Below are 17,896 nucleotides of genomic sequence, written 5' to 3' on the forward strand. Positions count from 1 at the left end.
ATGTAACTCAACTTTAGATTTCATCTTCTCCCATAGAGCTACCCCGACGAACAGAATTTGGTTCAAAACTCGATTTCAGATGTTCAACCCTTTCAGATCAAAAATCGGTTAAAAAATAGGTTGGAGATTACAAGAAGATGATAGTGATGTATATTTGGCCATTGATGTTCCTGAATCGAGGTGGAGGTAGACAGAGACAAAGTTTTGTTGAGGAATCGATATCTTGACTTCATTTTTCATTTCGTTTTTAGGGTTTCATTGAGATATAGGCTTCGCAGTGCCGCCTACCATGGAGGTTATCTCCAGAATTGCAGAGCTAGGGTTTCTAGTGATGGTGAAATAGTTATGGTTTTTCCGCGTCTTCTTTGTTTCCTAGTACAAAATAAATGAATGTGAGGACGACAAGGCAAAGGTGTGGATCGGAAGAGAGGAAGGTATCGTACAACCAATTACAAAGCAAATCCTCGCCTGAGTCGGAGTCGAGAGAGGATGTGAGCGAAGAAGATACAATGGTGTTCTTGAATGTTGAAGAACAAATAAATGTGAGTGTTATTGGTTGCTGACGCGCGCGCGCGTGCGAGAGAGAGAGAGAGAGAGAGAGAGAGAGAGAGAGAGAGAGAGAGAGAGAGAGAGAGAGAGAGAGAGAGAGAGAGAGAGAGAGAAGGGGGTACAGTGGGTGGAGTAAGAGGGGTAGGGTGATATATATTTTTTTTTTATAATTTTTAAATTCTAAACACACTAAAAAAATGGAAAAAATAAATAATAATGGTAAAATGGACATTTCAATATTTTCAGGACCAAAACTAAAGAAAAACTTTGGACCATCCATGCAAGTTGGAAATTTTTTGAATTTTATCCAAAGTTTTTTGAATACCACATGGACAAATTTTGTAGTTTTGCCTTTTAAAAAAAATTGGATAGATATAAAAAGTTTCCAACTTGCATGAATGATTCAAAATAAAGAATTTCATTTGGTTTTGGTATCTGAAAATTTTGAAAATATTGTTTTGCGCTTTTTTTGTATTTTTTTATAATTCATTTAATAATTTATTAATTAAAAAATAAAAAGAAAAGAATCGGATCCACCCTTCCTCTCTCTCACACATCATAAATCTCTATCCTTATGATATCTCCTAATCAACAACACTACCATTAAGAACAAAAAATACAAAGAAAAAAAAAAGATGAATAATAATAGCGAAACAATCTTTTTAAGTTCTTCAGATCAAAACCAAAAAAAAAAAAAAAATGATTTTATACCATGCTAAGTTGAAAATTTTAAAGACTATTCAAAGTATTTGTGAACACGGCAGATACAATTTTACAGTTTCGTCAAAAACTAATCAAATGGGAAAGGAAAGTCAACGGCGAGCTACAACCTTGTTGGACTTTGGCTTAAACTTGGTTCCAAATTCCAATCACACTTCACATCTAATCTAACATAGTTGTAATTAACCAATCGCGTTGTCACGAGTGCCCTTTTCTCCTCACCACAACCACTCTTTTCAATACCGCGTGTGTTACACCACCATACAAGGCTAAAGGCTTTACTTGCAATCCGACGGTAACCATGTAACACGTAGGACACAAGTCTCTAATGTGCGCGTGAGTTTCTCACACGTCTTGGGGAATCGATCCATTAGGACCCACCTACAACTCATTTATCTATGAATCCCTACAAAGTATAAAATACCATTTTTTATTCAACACACTTTTATCTACCTCTATACCTCTCTATCCATCGCTAGATTCTTAAAATGGAGAATTACCTTGCTTCCACCTCCGGCTCCACCACCACCATCAACCACCCATCACCGCCGACAACCCCCGTTACGATCTCCAATCCAAACAACCCGTACCCAACAACCTTCATCCAAGCCGACACAACATCCTTCAAAAAGGTAGTTCAAATGCTAACCGGATCATCTGAAACAGTCAAACAATCCACAGCCACCACCAGGACAGACTTAGCTGCGAGAAACCCTATCCCTGACATGAAAACGGGTCCGAACAAACAACCATCGAAGCTGTACGAACGGCGGAGCAGTCTCAAGAACTTCAAAATCAGTCCGTTGCCTCCTGGATTCACAAACGGCGGAGGGTTCTCCGGATCCCCACGGAATCCCAACGCGCCGGAGATTATGTCCCCAAGTCTTCTTGGTTTTCCGTCGTTGGTGCTTAGTCCGGTCACACCTCTTCTTTCCGATCCGTTTAACAGGTCTCCGGCGAATGAATGTTCCCCAAATTTGGACGTTGAGGCTGAAGAAAAGGCGATTGCAGAGAAAGGATTTTACTTACATCCGTCGCCGGCGACTACTCCGAGGAGGGAATCGGAACCTCAGCTTTTGCCTTTGTTCCCCGTGACTTCACCAAGATTTTCCGGCTCTTCAAGCTCTTCGTGAACCATGAGTTATTAGTTTATTTTTTGGTTAATTATGAATGTAGTGGTTTTTTAATAAATAGAGTTTTCGTTGGATATTACTACTTTGGAGTATTTCTTCACTTTAAAGTAGACTTTTGACGATGGCGTTTTCAATGCTAAAAAAATAATGTTATATCGTTCTAAAAATAATTTATTGAAATGTAAATATTATAAAACAACAAAATCTAATGGCTTGTTTTAGCTGGTATTTGAAAATGTATTTAAAAAATGATTTTTAACACGTTAATGTATTGTTATAACTAAGACCTTTTGTCGGGCAAACTCTCCTAAACTAGGTTCAATTTCGAGGGAAATTAATTTACTTGGTTTATTTGTTGGAAGTATTGAGCATAAAATACGTTAATTATTATAAAGGACTAAGGTTTATCGTTCTTTATAAAGATTGACTATAATCATATAATAAAAAAAAGGTTTTTGGTACACTTTAGCACAATAAAGTTTGATGAATTTATATATTTAACCATTCAAGTATTTTTTTATGTTCAGTTGGTCATTAACGTTAGAAAATACCCGCTAATTAAGAGTTTTGAGGAAATTGTATCCGGTTTAAAGGTGATATTATGATATCATTGAATGTTTTGAGCAAAACCCATATGAGGTTTTTGGTACTGTAGAACAATAAAATTTAACGAATTTATACATTTAATCATTCAAGTGACCGACTGTTTCTATATCAGGTCATATAATAGTGTAATTGATAAATAAAATTCAACTTTAATGGTTTATTAGGCGCGCGCACACGCACACACACAAAAAATGAGTGGCTAAATGTGTAAAATGGTCAAACTTTATTGTGTTACGGTGTCAACAACCCTAAAAAAAATGACAAATGGAATGAAGCAATAAGGTATTTTGTCCTATTATCGATAAGATTGGGAGGAGTGGTAATAATCATAGGACATTCCAACATCATCTTTTTTAATGTCATATTATTTTTCTCTATCAACACTTAATTTTTAGTATTTGATAGAGGATAATAACACTCCTTTAAAAATAATGTTTTTTTTAATAAAATAAAAGTGCAGATTGCAATCCACTCAAATAAGCTTCCACCGGTCAAATTGCATAAACTCATTCTATCTCAACTCGCCAAAAGCTTAACGATCAAAGGGTAGCGAGCCCCCTAACGAGCCGCTAGGGAAACGGTGTTCTAGCTAGTGTAGCGAGCATAACAAACCTTTCTAACTTTCACACTCTATTCAGCCTAAAAGTACTTATATTTTTACATATTTTGATTTTGTAGCTCTTGTGGTTTGCAAAACCAACATTGATGGGGATAAGATAATTAAAACTTCCTCCCTATTTGATAAATCACAAAAACTTCTATTCTACTACTAAATGTATATATTTGTTCTGTATAAGATTTGAACTTCCGGACATATTTCAATACACATGTTGGACACAAAGTGACAAATTAAAGCATTTGGTTAAATATTATTAGGTAATTTATAAAATGCTAAATAATTGAGATAATAATATATTTTCATTAATTTGTTTATTATTCATTTTACTTTCATTTATTCATATTACAGCAATATATTTTAAAAGTTCTATTTAATTAAAGCACCCTATTTGAATACAAAACAGTTTGAATGGTAATACTTAGGTCAATTAAGAAAACTATAATTTATTAATAAAAATCAACATAGATTTTTTGAAACTATAATATTTATAAAAAAAAAAACTATAATTACTAGGTATAAGAAAATAAACTAAAACTAACATTGTAAATAAAAAACAAATTAAAGTATACTTTTATTGTTTTTACCATAACTAAAATCTGCTTATTTTAGTTAAAAATAATAAAATATAAATCAGATTTGCAAAAGATTGGCATGGATAGTGCGAGAAAAAAGAGCCGGATTGCTTGTCAAAAGAAAAGTAAAAGAACGGTGATGGAATCTCGACTCTTTTGATGATTAAGGACATGCCAATTGCAAAGACAAAAGTTGCCACTATGCGCTTCTATTACTAACTTTTCACATACATACATACATACATACATACATACATGATACATAATACACATACTTCAATGAGTTAATAATTCACCTATCTTCACATGAACTTATGATGATCACATTCACTAAATCATAAGTATATCATGTGATTCTCAATTCCATTTCTAAGTTATGATTCCATCATTCCATATTCCATTGTGATTCTCAATACACCTATATAATTTTGTTGAACCCATTCCATCATTGAAATTGCAAAAGCGATTAAGACTTGAAACATCCTTTAATCAATCAAAAATCATTCTAGATCTCCATTACGTGTTTCCTTTGTAATATAAACCATGTTTTGATTATAAACTCTCCTTCCAAATTACTCTATTAAATTCCAATGGTAAATTACCATTGGAAACACAAGTTCCAATTACAAAAACAATGGAACTTCATGGAATCATAACCAAAACCACACATGGATTAACATTTACTTAACTAATTTACATTTGCATCAATTGTTATGACAATAAGCTAATGTACAACTCAAATCATGAGGTTAGGGTTACAATCACACAATTCCATCAATGGAGATGAAATTTAACCACTCATCAGTTGAATAGCAAACCCATGATGTTCTAAAGTACACTCCAAGCATTAGAATCAACTCATAATCATCAATAACATATGGGATTCAGATTTGGTATACTTATCAATAAAAAAAAAACATGAAAGCACAAAAGCCTTCATAGGGAAAAATAAAGCACTTTCTTAAATAGAAAAGAATTCTATTCCATTTTCCAATTGCTTTTACTCGACACATTTCCTTTAATCCACAAGATATCCGTTTTTAAGTGATTAATGAAACTAAAGATAAACATAAAAGACTTGGGATATGCAAGTGATCTACAAAATACCCATTTAGAGTCATGAAGTTCCCAAAATGCCCTTCCGAACAACAACATCAACAAAAAAGAACACAAATTGTACACATTCAAACACAATCATCTCAATCATTTCCACAATTCTTCCATCGGGATCCCACGATCACGAGCCACTTCACTAAACTGTCTCATTTGTTGAACAGCCACCACAGTTGCTCTAGCATTATTAAGAGCATTGTTACTCCCGAGTTGTTTCCCCAAAGCATTCTCAACACCTGCCATTTCCAACACGATTCTAACAGCACCGCCAGCAATCACTCCAGTACCCGGGGACGCGGGCCTTAGCATCACCTTTGCCGCCCCATAATCTCCATCCGCCCTGCCAATGGTCAACAAAAGTCAATAAACCAAATTATAGCAACCTTTGAATTTCATCATTCAGACGTTTTCCTAATTAAACATTTTGATATGATATAATAAGATCACAGAAATCTGAATTATATATTATATATTTATATTTATACCTGTGAGGAAAGGTCAAGTACTTTGTCATAGGAACTGTTATTATGTTCCTTCGAGCATTTGTTGCAGATTTTTGAACGGCTGCAACCACTTCTTTAGCTTTGCCTACCCCAACTCCCACCTGCCCTTTCTTGTCACCGACCACCACCACCGCCCTAAAGTGCAGCTGTTTCCCACCTTTAACCACCTTCGTCACCCTCCTCACCTGCAACATTACCAAAATTTAAAGACATGTATATCGAATTTTGGACATTCAAAACAGTAATTGGAGATGATGTTATATCAGTTTTGGATCATATAAGGAATTCTTTGACGATGTAATTTTCTATCCCTCACCTAAAAACTGTACCCTTTGACATTTGAGGTCAAACCTATCTTCTACGACGCAAAATTAATATGAATTTGGTTTCAAATTCTACAACATAACCAATCTACTTGTAGTAACAGTCACAACAAGCAAAGGAAATCATATTTCATCAAATAAAATTTTCATGTATAATCTTGAAACTGAAAATTGATTTATTGACATTAAGAGTCAAAATGTAGTTAGAATCCCTAATTTTGGAAGAAATTACTCACCTGAACCACCCTCTCATCAAATCCATCTCTGACTTTATCTTTCTTTATTTTTCCGAAAGAGGTTGTTTTCTTTACTTTCGAATCCATCACATATACGTCATTACCCAACACACTGACTCCGCTATAGGCTGGTCCATATAATTCTTCGTATGCAGCGGCTATTTCATCTTCAGACTCCTGAGGTCCGTCGTCGAAAGATGGCGGAGGGATGAAGTCCTCCGGTTTTTCCGGAGGGTCGAAGGTCGTGATTTCATCTGGGTCTACATTGTCGAAGTACGTGGTGTCGATATCGGTAGACTGCGCTCTGATGGAGGGGAAATTTAGGGGTTTTGGGAGGGAGAGAGAGTTGGGTAGTTGGTGAGTGGGGAGGAGAGAGAAGCGGCGGAGAGAGAGGGAGGAGAAGGTGGAGGAGAGGGAGGAAGTAAAAGAGGCAGCCATGGTTATGGTCGAAGAGAAGGTCGAAGAGGATAGATAAGGTGATTTTCCGACTCTTATCTTTGAAGATACTGAGAAAATGGCATGAAGCCCCCCTCAAAGTTTGAGAAATTTAAATTAAGACCCAATTTAGTGCGTTCGAATGTATTCGGTTAGAAACCATATTTTTTTTATTTATAAAAAGGTTAATGCCTAAATATCTTTAAGCTTACACCCCATTTGCAATAAGCCCTATTTTTTTAAATTTGTTTATGTTGTCATTAACTTTAGGAAGACATTCCGAAAATGGGTTGGTACCAGGTTCCATTGGTTTCTTAGGTAACAACTAATGTGTTATATTATATGATGCGTTATATTATATGGTATATGTGAGTAAGATGATATTAGCTAACATATTATCCCCACCACTATCATGTTGCATGGTTGGTATCGGTACTTAAGCTACCGTTACACTATTACTCACCTCAGGTACACAAAACCTTATAAATAAAACAAAATGGACGACCCATGCGATGGGGAGCTCTCTCGATCAATCACATTCATTACTCACTCACATTTATTATCCCCTACACTAACTAGACCATCAAACCGCTTCTCCCAAGAAGCCGACTGATTTTTTTTCATCGATTGTGGCTACAAGTTCCAACCAGAGTATTGGTCATGCAAGGTATCCCATGAGCAGGATCAACGTTGTAACACTCAGAATTCAGGTATGTTACATTTTAGCCCTTGGGTTAAATTTATTTTTGCATGAGAGGCTCGGTCGTACGTTGGGTGCACATATGTATACGCTTAGCGTACATGGGTGTTTTGGACGTGGACTTTAACCACGTACGTTGGGCGTACTAAGGTGTACGTGGGGCGTACGTGGCCAGAGATAAAAACCTTAATATTAGGGCATGAGCCGTATTTAAGCTCACTTATGTCATTTGGACCTCACTCTTATCAGCCTCAACTGCTTGTTATCGTCCCTTAAACCCTAAATTGCTAGTGAGTGTGATCCTTGAGCTTTAAAGTGTCTTTGGTGGCCATTTTAGTGTGTTTGCAAGAAGAGGAGTTTGGTGTGCAAGCCTTGGACGTGGTTGAACTTCTAGATCCTGCATCCACATCTTCTTGGAGAGCTTTTGGAGGTAAAAAGTCCAGACCTTGATAATCCTTTTGCTAGTTTCAGTTAGGGTTTGATAGTGAGTTCATTTTTGGTCCATGGATCCTCTTTTGTGAGTTTGCGCAAATCCAGAGGTTAGAAATGTTAGATCTGAGTCCCTTTAGCATGTTAGAAGCATCAAAATGCTATCTTGATGGTTGTAAATGGTACCATGCAAGGGTTGGAGTTCTTAAAGTGAGTCTTATTGGACAAAATGGGATGTTGGGATCCCATGAAGCATGCAAAGGCATAAAGTTGCCAACTTTATGCCCTAGGACCTTTAAAATGACCAAGATCTGGAATTTGACATAGTGGCTACATGGATTAAGCTCTTAATGGTTGGTTATGCTTAGCAGCCTTATACGTTGGGTATATTGGGATGTACATTGTGTGTACTGCCTTAAGACCAAGTATGCTAAGCGTACTGATGGTGTACGTTGTACGTACGTCCTCTGGGGAGATGGGACAAGATTTGGGCTTTTGGGACTCTTGGGCCTTATCTAGTGTTGGGCCATGGCCCTTTTAGGGTAGGTTGGCTCAATTTCCTTCGTGGTCCTTGTGTGTCATGAAATGGGCCTTAGGTGGCAAGGTTTGGCCTTTTGGGCCTTATGACCCTTTATTGATTTTAGACCAAGGGTAATTGGTCCTATTAAAGGCGAAAGACCTTTGGGCCTTATTTGAAGAGCTTGGACATAGGGATTTTGGGCCCATGAGTGGGTTTGTATCATAATTCTAATTTGGGTAAATTGTATATTTTCAGTGTGAGATTTCCGGACCAGTAACCGAGCAGTTATTATTTATCAGCAGTTTGAGGTGAGTCTTCTCACTATATTAATGGGTTGAAGGCACCAATGCCGGCCCATTACCTGATATGTAGATTGATAATTGTTTATGTATTTAATTGTTTGAAGACCCTGGGGGTAGCCTGTGGTACTTGTATGAAGACCATGGGGTAGCCCATGACACTTGGATATCAGACCATGGGGGTAGCTCATTGTTAGATTAGATGTCTAAGCGCATAATTATTATTGGTATGTACTTGACCTGAGAGTAACATGGTCCATTTGGGTTACATATCATCAGGTTAATTTGTTAGGATGGATTCTTGAGATAAGGTTATATATATGATTTATTAAATATATTATAAGTTATAATATATTAATATGAAATCATATGTTTTAATTAATATTGATCAAGAATTAATTTGGAATTAATTTAGTGATCAAAAGAGACTAATTAAATCTATAGGGACTAATTATGGTAATTAGTTATATTTATATGTGTTGGGTTTTATGATCCATGTTGGACCAAGTTTATGTATGGATACATAAAGAGTTAGGCCACATGAACCATGGATCATAAAACCCATGGGTATGGTTTTGGGTTATACCCATGACTCTTGAAATCCAACATATAAATACATGTTCTTAACCTAAAAAATGCCTACATGCATGTTCTTGGAGTTCATGCGTGTTTTTGGGTGCATGGAATTCTCTCTCAAGTTCCACCCTTGCCCATGATGTGTTGTGATTCCATTTGAGGCTTCCACACTATTGGGGCTAAGCTTTTAAAGGCCAAAATTATCAAGTTCTACAAGCTACACAAAGAGGTAAACTTCTAACTAGTATTTTATGTAGTTTATATCATTTATATGCTAGTTGTAGGTTTAAAGCTTTGGAAACAATATTGCATGTATAATTAGAGAAAACATAGTTCCAAAGCTTTAGGGTTGTATGTGCACCAAAGGATGTTGTAGTATACAAAACCCAACAGTGGTATCAGAGATATGAGTTGTTTTATATTATATTTGATGCTTGGTTATTTTTTTCAAAGCTAAAAAATCATTTTTTTACTCTGCCTGATCACCACGAGGTGGTCAAAATTACCACGAGGTGGTGACGGGTCTGGCATATTTTTGGATTTATTGACTTAATTTGGATTTGGATAATTACTATAAAATGTTTTCTTGATAAAAATTCGATTTTATGTTGTGAAAATAATTATCCTCATCCAAATAAAAAATAATTTTCATAGTTTCAAGATTTTATTAGTTTGTGTAATAGACTAATTTCTTGTAAAATAGTTGATATAAATTATCTTGTTATTATGAGTTTAATCAAGATCATGGAAAAATTATTTGATTATTGTGTTAATTGGAATATTTGATCTTAATGGTTTTTATGAACTTCATAACTTGTCCTCAAGTTATGGAAAATGAAGAGTTTTTCTTTTAAAAGTTCATTAAGATTCATATGTTATGAAAAAAAATGAAAGGTCTTATTTTAATGTCATCATAAAATAGTTTTATGTCTTCCATAACTTGTCCTCAAGTTATGGAACTTGAAAAGTCTTCCATAAAAACCATATTAAACTCATAAGTTATGGAAACCAAAAGTTTTTTAAATTGTTCAAAACTTGCCCTCAAGTTTTGAAATTTGTAAAGTTTCCCCCCATGAATACTTTAATTGCAAATTAAACCCTAGAATTTTAAAAGTTTAAAATTCAAACCTTATACTATTATAATATTATAGGTATAATATACATACATATATATATATATATATATATATATATATATATAAGAGTAAGTCAGTCTTACCGTTAGTAGGCCTCATTCACGAAGTCGGTCTATAAGGGGGTATAAGGTTACTGCCTATAAAATGACAGTTTAATGGGTGTCCACTCTCACCCACCACTTCCTTAACTGGTGGAGGGTCGTTAGCCTAATGGGTAGGACATGACATTAATTCTCCCTTCATTAAAAGTATATATAATGATAAATATAAAGTAACTAAACTTTATTAAATTCCCAATCTTAGTTACTTTAGGAAAATGTGAATTTGGTGCTATCCCATGAAATTACACTTTGCACCTTGTTAAGTCATTAATGAAGCGTTGTTTGGTTAACCGGCACACTAATTTGGGACTGATAGTGTGTGGCAAAGGGTATCTTGATGTTAATCATAGATCAATGGAGCGTGTATGGTTAACCGATACATTGATTAGGTGGTTGTAATATTGGGTGTACCAAGCTAATTTGCATGGTTATTCAGTCATTGTTTGTGATCCTCGACATCCCAGTCACAAACTTGAAAGTCACAATCGAGATTTAAACATGCCATTGAATAGGTCAATGAATATCAAAAGATCTAGGAGTTTCAATTAATTTAAAACCTAATGTTAAATTTTGTTTTTCATGGTGGGAATTGATAAATCGTCATTTACCTACCTTCAAATATTTTGTAGCTTGGATTACGACATCCCTCTTCCAAGTTATAAAATATTGTGTTGGGCCCTAGCCTTAATATTTTATATTGGGTGCTATATTAAGGACTTAAATCAACTAAACTTGAAATTCTCCCTCATAGATGTCTAGTTATGACAAATATGGTATTCCTTATCATTTTGGATAAAGCTTTCCTAATGAAGATGATATCCCAAATGGCAATCAAGGTGAAAGATTAATCCCTTTGTTGTGCATTAATGGGACTGGAAATCATACTTCACTTCCTCCACCTCCTCCAATTATTCTCCCTGAGCCACAAATTCGTGAATAGTTCAAGGTCACTCAATCCCTATTGGCAAGAACTGTCTATATGTACTCACATCTTGAAGATAAAGTCTCATACTAACAAGCTGGGAGAGTTGGGTGTCAAATTCTCAAGGAAGTTGACTATTGACTGGGTTCTTCAATCGCTTTCCGAGTCATATAGTGAGTTCATTAAGGACTACTATGTGACAGACCACGACATGACCCTTAATGATCTTACCTATTTCTTGTTGCTACTGAATCAGCAATGATTTGGAGCACCGGTAAGGCAAATTTGATTGGAAGATCTACTTCCCAAACTTCTATGGACATTGACAATGGTAACAGTAGAAATCTAGAAAAGCTTTATCTTTCCAATGGAAAGGGATCGACCATGGTCAAGTCATCTGATCCAATGGTAAAGAGAAAGGCAAAGTCTGAGATAGTCATGTGTACCATTCCTAAAGAGTCCATATGTTTCTATTGCCAAAAGGAAGGGGCATTGGTTGTGAAGCTACCCTATTTACCTAAAAGTTCACTAGGATGGTAAAAGTCAATAAATTTGACTATGCTTCAAGTAAAATCCACTATCTAACTCTATTAAGTTCCTATTTGGAGATTCTTATTACATGATGTGACTAGGTCGCATTTTGATGTTTTGTAGAATAAAAAATGGAGAGGAAGCTTAGAAGAAGAGTATGTTGAATCTGATCGCGAAGATGGATTTCGATCGCATGATTCGAAGATCAGAATTTTGAGCTGCTGCTTACGAGTTATGATAGATTGCTTAGGAATAGATAACAACATAGTTTTCATATGTATTTGCATTGTAAGGATAAGTTTTTTTTCCCGTAAGTTTTAAAATCAAAGAAAAGTTTTGATTTTATTTATTTTAAATTTCCTTACAATGACATTTGTGAAAAATTGTTTTTTATATGATTCCATTGATAGCAAAGAAAAGGATAAGTCAGGACTTCCGAGTGTATGTAATTTCTTATTCAGAATTTTTCTTAGATCCTTGACCGGAAGAATTGTTGGGTTGGATAAAGGGCGGATGGAAGTTTATGCAATGGTTGCAGGTCTATACTATGATCTTCTGGTCGATTATTCTACTCAGTTATGGAAGGAGTTCTTGAAAAGTAGAGAGAACACGAATGCTATTCATGGCATTTCGTGTGCCCGTTATTGGAGCTTGATCTTTCAATATTTTTATGAGAAAGAAGGAATTTTGGTACCAGCAGACGAAGAAAAGGCGGTGTTTCATATATATAGTTGTACGAAGGATCCAACTGACGATACAAATGAATTCCCATTTGTTGCTCGCATTCCGGATGCTATGCTGAAGAGAGTTGATCCAACCAACACCGTTCTTATTACTTATTTTCAAAACATTGATACTTCTGTTGAAACCGGGGTTCTATTGGCTAGAGAGGAAGATAAGAAATCAAAATGTTTGAAGAAGGTTGTTGCTGAATCTTCTACGAAATTTGTTAAAGAATCTACATCAGCAAAGTGTCCAAAGAAAGTACCAATCTCAGAGCTTGAGCCAATCCAACCAAATGTTGTTATTGCTGACACTCCTTCGACTCAAAAGGGAATTATTCCTTCGAAGACTGGAGTTTTTCGAAGAATCAAGATGAAGTCTAAGCACAACAGTCGCTCACATTTGACCAATGTTGTTCGTAAACCGCACGTTTCGCATCAAGGAGTCATTTTTCGTGAGATTCCTGCCCCTGCATCACCGTCTTCTAAGAAGCGAAGGGAAACAGACATGGCCAAACATATTTCAAAAAAGAAGACGAAGGGAAGAGTGTTTATTTCATCAAAATCTATAGCTGATGAAACTGAAACCATTCCAGAGACACCAGGAGCTGATCTTCAAAAAGATATTGTAATACCACTCGAAGTTTCGATTGCCAAGACCGTTTCTGTGGAGGCACAAACTTCTGACATTATTGTAAATATATCTAATATGGATGCAAGTGTCACAATGGGTGAGGATGCTTCATATGTTGAAGACAAAGGTAAATCTTCGAATGTTACCCCAGACACAACTGTTTCTTTATCTTCACAGGTTACACCTATCATTCCAACAACATCCACAACCGATTCTCCTACTTTTGCAACTATTATTCAACAACCATTCACATCTCCGCTTTCTTCACAATCAACTGATCCACCTACCACTACTTCTCCAATCAAAGATTCTTCTTTCATGGAAACAGGACACGAGTCCGAAGGTTTTGGTGGAACCTTTGAAAATTTAGAGTTTCATGAAGAAGAGACAAACTTTACAGATCATATGCTAATGACAATGAAACAGTTCAAGATATTGAATACCAAACTCAATTCAATTCTTCAGTCTCAGGAAGATCTCGGGGGAGGAAATTCTATAACAAGTCTTGAAGTCGATGGTATGTTGAAGATGATTGAAGGAAGGCTTTCTTCGAAAGTGTCTGGCATGATTAAGGATTATGAGTCCCGTCTTCTCGATAAAATTGACATTTGTGATCAGAATAATGAGCTGAGGGTCAATGCTCAGAAATCTACATTTAGTGGTGATCTGAAGTCATTAAAATCAATTGCAAAGGAACAACATATTTTGTTTATTCAAGATGTGAAGCAGGTGAGAGAAGATGTCAATTACAAACTCCAAAAACTGCGTCAAGATATGGAGAAAGAGATTGCAAATGTTCGTACTAAATTTGCATCTCTAAATCAAAAGATGGATATCATCTGCGATGCTGTTACTAAATTCGCAAAGTTGTATGAAAGTTTGAGTTGTCAAATTACTCAACTTTCTACAACTGAGAATAAAAATTTCATGGGGGTTTTTTCAATGCTAAAGGAGCTTAAAGCTTTATCTTCTGCACCTGTTTCGTCTTCTTTACTCTCTTCTGAAGATCTTATCTACAAAATTTCTAAATTCGAAGCCTTACTTATTCAGTAGTTGGCTCATCTTTCCAGAATATCAAGCCTTCTTCCTACCATGGATGCCCCACCTGCTAGCACATGGGTGCAAGAGTGAGAAAATAAAGTCTAAGGTACGAAGCCTAGTGATGAAGATGCGAAGGTTGTGGGTAAGGTATTTCCTTCCAAAATTCCAACTTCAAAACCATTTATAGCAACTGTTGGTCCTATTACTTCTACAATTGTTACAACTGTGCCTATTACAAGACCAATTTCGAAAGGTATTGTGATTGGTAAATCTATTGATACTGGTAGAAGAGAAGTGATAGAGGAATCAGGTTCGAAGGCAAGGGAAAGTCAATTTTAATTGAAAAATCTAAAGATGAAAAGAAGGCAGAGGCTGAAGCAGAAGTTGAGAAGATGAGGATGATACAAAGCATCATGACTCAGAGGGCTAGTGATCCTCCTTGTATGAACAAGGGTGATCCATCGAAGAACTACAACTATGAAACAATTGAAGACAAGGTTGCATTCAATCACATGTATTCGTTTGATAAGAAGCCTAAACAGAGTTATATTGTCACGAATACGGATGCAAGCCAATTTGAATTTCCAATTAACGAAATGATGTTCATCATGCCTCAGTTCAAAGCTGAAAGTAAATTCAAGGAGAAGGATAAAGGCACACACATGAAGATAAGATTTCATGCGGTTCTTGCCAAGCCTGCAGAAGAAGTGTGGTCCTTAGTCAAGATCAAGAAGGTCATCAGTATAAAGAAGGATGTGGTTTTCGAAAACACAGTCCAAAACATGAAGTATATTATGACCAGGGCAAATGGAGATGTGTGCGAGTTTACAATAGATGACTTTCCTTTGATGAACTTGTATGATCTTATACAAGTTGCATTACTGCTGAAGGAAAGATCATTTTCATATATTCAAAACATTGAGCCTGACGAATACAAGCTGGGAGTTACTCACATCAAAATTTTTATCGAGAATTATTATGAATGTTTGGCAATGACAGATGTGGAGTTAGCTAAAACAAAAGGTCTGGAAATTACAACACCAATGGCTCCTTCAAAGACTCAAGCAGACTTGAAGAAATATGCTAATGGTGATATATGCTTGAAGCCTTTTGGCTTAGTCTTCTCTCGAAAGGACAAGTCAGGAAAGTCAAAGAGATTTTTGTTCCAGGCAAGTGAAGTTGAAAGATATTCTACTTCGCAATATACGAACTTAATTGTTCATATGAACCATTGCAAGAAGAATAATGAAGGTGACAAGAAGGAACTTAAAAAGATTATCTCTTGGTATACTGAGATACGAAGAGTAATGTTGTACTCCATTCAACTTCTTACAAACTGAAGTCTTCAACTCTTTTTACAAAGGGGGAGAATGTATGGGTAGTTTGGTTGTAAAGAGTAGAAGTTTTGTATGTACTCTTCGTATGTTTTGATATCTATTTTACTAAGGAATTTTATATGAAGCTTTGATGTCTAGTCCTTAGTATATTTTTTGTACGCTTTTACTCTCCTATAAATAAGAGTCTTTACTAGAGTTAGATAAGCTTTTACAGTCTTGTCTAATTTTGTACTCTGTAAACCTAAAGCGTAATATTGAGCTGAATCACGATCTTATTTACATCGGTGTTCAATCTTTCATTCAGTTTCTGATTACTTACTCTGATTAAGATTCAAACTCGATTCTTAGATTCTACAAATTGCACATTGACATATGTAAACACACCAGTAACTTGGATGTCATAAACATATCATTGTGTGTAATTTGATGAGTGAGTACAAGCGAGTATTTGGGTTGAAGTTTGTCCATTCCTTTTACCTTATGTGGATAAAAGCGATATCTGTGGGCCCCTCGATGATTTAGTGATGACAACCCTAAGTGCTCGGTCGGGCCTGGACTGATTTGATTTGTTCATTTAGTCGGTCGTCACAAATCAGGAATCGGGAAACAACAGATGGATAGAGAGAATGATTTGAATCCATGTCTCAGTCTATATAATATCTAGAATGGAGGAATATATGATCCCTTATCTAATGGACACGTCATTGACTAGGTAGAGTTCGGCAGCGGCTTTTAAGAGCTATGATTGCTAGTCGGGTTTTGGAGTCGTACTTGCAATAATAGTTTTAGAGTTATCAAAGTGGGAGACTGTTGGATTAGATGTATAAGCCCATACCTATTATTGGTATGTACTTGACCCGAGAATAGCATGGTCCATTTGGGTTGCATATCATCAGGTTAATTTGTTAGAATGGATTCTTGAGAGAAGGTTATATATATGATTTATTAATATATTATAAGTTATAATATATTAATATGAAATCATATTTTTAATTAGTATTGATCAAGAATTAATTTGGAATTAATTTAGTGATCAAATAAGACTAATTAAATCTATGGGGTCTAATTATGGTAATTAGTTATATTTATATGTGTTGGGTTTATGATCAATGTTGGACCAAGTTTATGTATGGATACATAAAGAGTTGGGCCACATGAACCATGGATCATAAAACCCATGGGTATGGTTTTGGGTTATACCCATGACTCTTGAAATCCAACATATAAATATGTCACACCCCCAAACCAAGGATGATGGAAACGTCCGGGGGTGGAGGACTTCATGTAGAGTATCACAACAATGAGTATAATAGTGCTCAAAGTAAATACAACCAACACAAATATAATTGAAAACGTTACATCAAAGCACATGGTTACATGATTCACATCAATTACATTATAATACACAGTGAACTGTTTGACGATTTATCGTCCCATCCTCAAAACGTTGTTGATTTCCTGTTTTCACTGAATTCCTGAGAATACAAGTAGTTTTGAAAAGTGTCAACACAAAGGTTGGTGAGTTCATAAGAGATTTCGTTGGAAAAGTAAATCGTTTTCCTTGTAAAAGCGTTAGAATATGTATCCAGAAAATCCGATATTTTCTTTAAAATCTGCGTAATGTAGTCTTATGACTAAAGACCAAAATGTATAAGTAACCTTTCTTATTAATAGAAAATGTTATGTACTTAAATGGACATGGGCGCGTTTGAATTAAATGAAATTTCTGTATGTTCTCATGTTCGTTAATACTTTATATATATGTAGTCCTAAATTAGAGGACCGAGAAATAACAAGTATTGACCATACTTAAAAGTATAAATGTGGTTTCAAATGATGTGTAGTCGTAACTACCAAAACCAAAAGTGTACAGTAATATCTGTACTCATAGAGATAAAAAGTGATTTTAAATCGACATAAAATTCATTTAGGTTTTAAAAATAAAATCCCGTAAACTTATGGATTGTTATATCCCTATGTGAGTCGCTATAATCATACTATGACTATGTGAACCTGCCACGACGTTCTCAGGCGTCGCGAAAAATAAAATGACATTTGTCACCCGTAGACCTGTAGGTCCCACTGTAGCTAGCAGCAAGGTGTGGGGTGTCAAACCCAATATAGATCTATATACAAGTA

The 17,896-nt window shown here is 35.5% G+C and overlaps 2 protein-coding genes across 2 annotated transcripts; one reads left to right on the forward strand and one right to left on the reverse strand.

The window, feature by feature from the left end:
- Window positions 1-1,692: 1,692 nt before the first annotated feature.
- LOC145006250 (VQ motif-containing protein 4-like) lies at window positions 1,693-2,481 on the forward strand. The gene has a single exon (XM_078965341.1). The coding sequence runs from the start codon at window positions 1,758-1,760 to the stop codon at window positions 2,400-2,402; it is 645 nt and encodes a 214-aa protein (XP_078821467.1). The 5' UTR covers window positions 1,693-1,757; the 3' UTR covers window positions 2,403-2,481.
- Window positions 2,482-5,156: 2,675 nt separating this feature from the next.
- Window positions 5,157-6,859, reverse strand: EMB3113 (Ribosomal protein S5 family protein). Its single transcript, XM_078964005.1, has 3 exons — window positions 6,375-6,859; window positions 5,798-6,000; window positions 5,157-5,652 (listed from the first exon to the last, which is right to left on the reverse strand). Exons 1-3 carry the CDS (start codon window positions 6,810-6,812, stop codon window positions 5,403-5,405), a joined length of 891 nt encoding a protein of 296 aa, XP_078820131.1. The 5' UTR covers window positions 6,813-6,859; the 3' UTR covers window positions 5,157-5,402.
- Window positions 6,860-17,896: the final 11,037 nt, after the last annotated feature.

The sequence above is a fragment of the Lactuca saligna genome, chromosome 7, assembly GCF_052625555.1.
Source record: "Lactuca saligna cultivar CGN05327 chromosome 7, ASM5262555v1, whole genome shotgun sequence".
Lineage (NCBI taxonomy): Eukaryota > Viridiplantae > Streptophyta > Magnoliopsida > Asterales > Asteraceae > Lactuca > Lactuca saligna.

Coding starts and splice junctions, on each gene's coding strand:
- LOC145006250 (XM_078965341.1), top strand. CDS start 1,758: ATGGAGAATTACCTTGCTTCCACCTCCGGCTCCACCACCACCATCAAC.
- EMB3113 (XM_078964005.1), bottom strand. CDS start 6,812: ATGGCTGCCTCTTTTACTTCCTCCCTCTCCTCCACCTTCTCCTCCCTC. Junction 6,001..6,374: donor TTGATGAGAGGGTGGTTCAG/GTGAGTAATTTC, acceptor GTAATGTTGCAG/GTGAGGAGGGTGACGAAGGT. Junction 5,653..5,797: donor TACTTGACCTTTCCTCACAG/GTATAAATATAA, acceptor GACCATTGGCAG/GGCGGATGGAGATTATGGGG.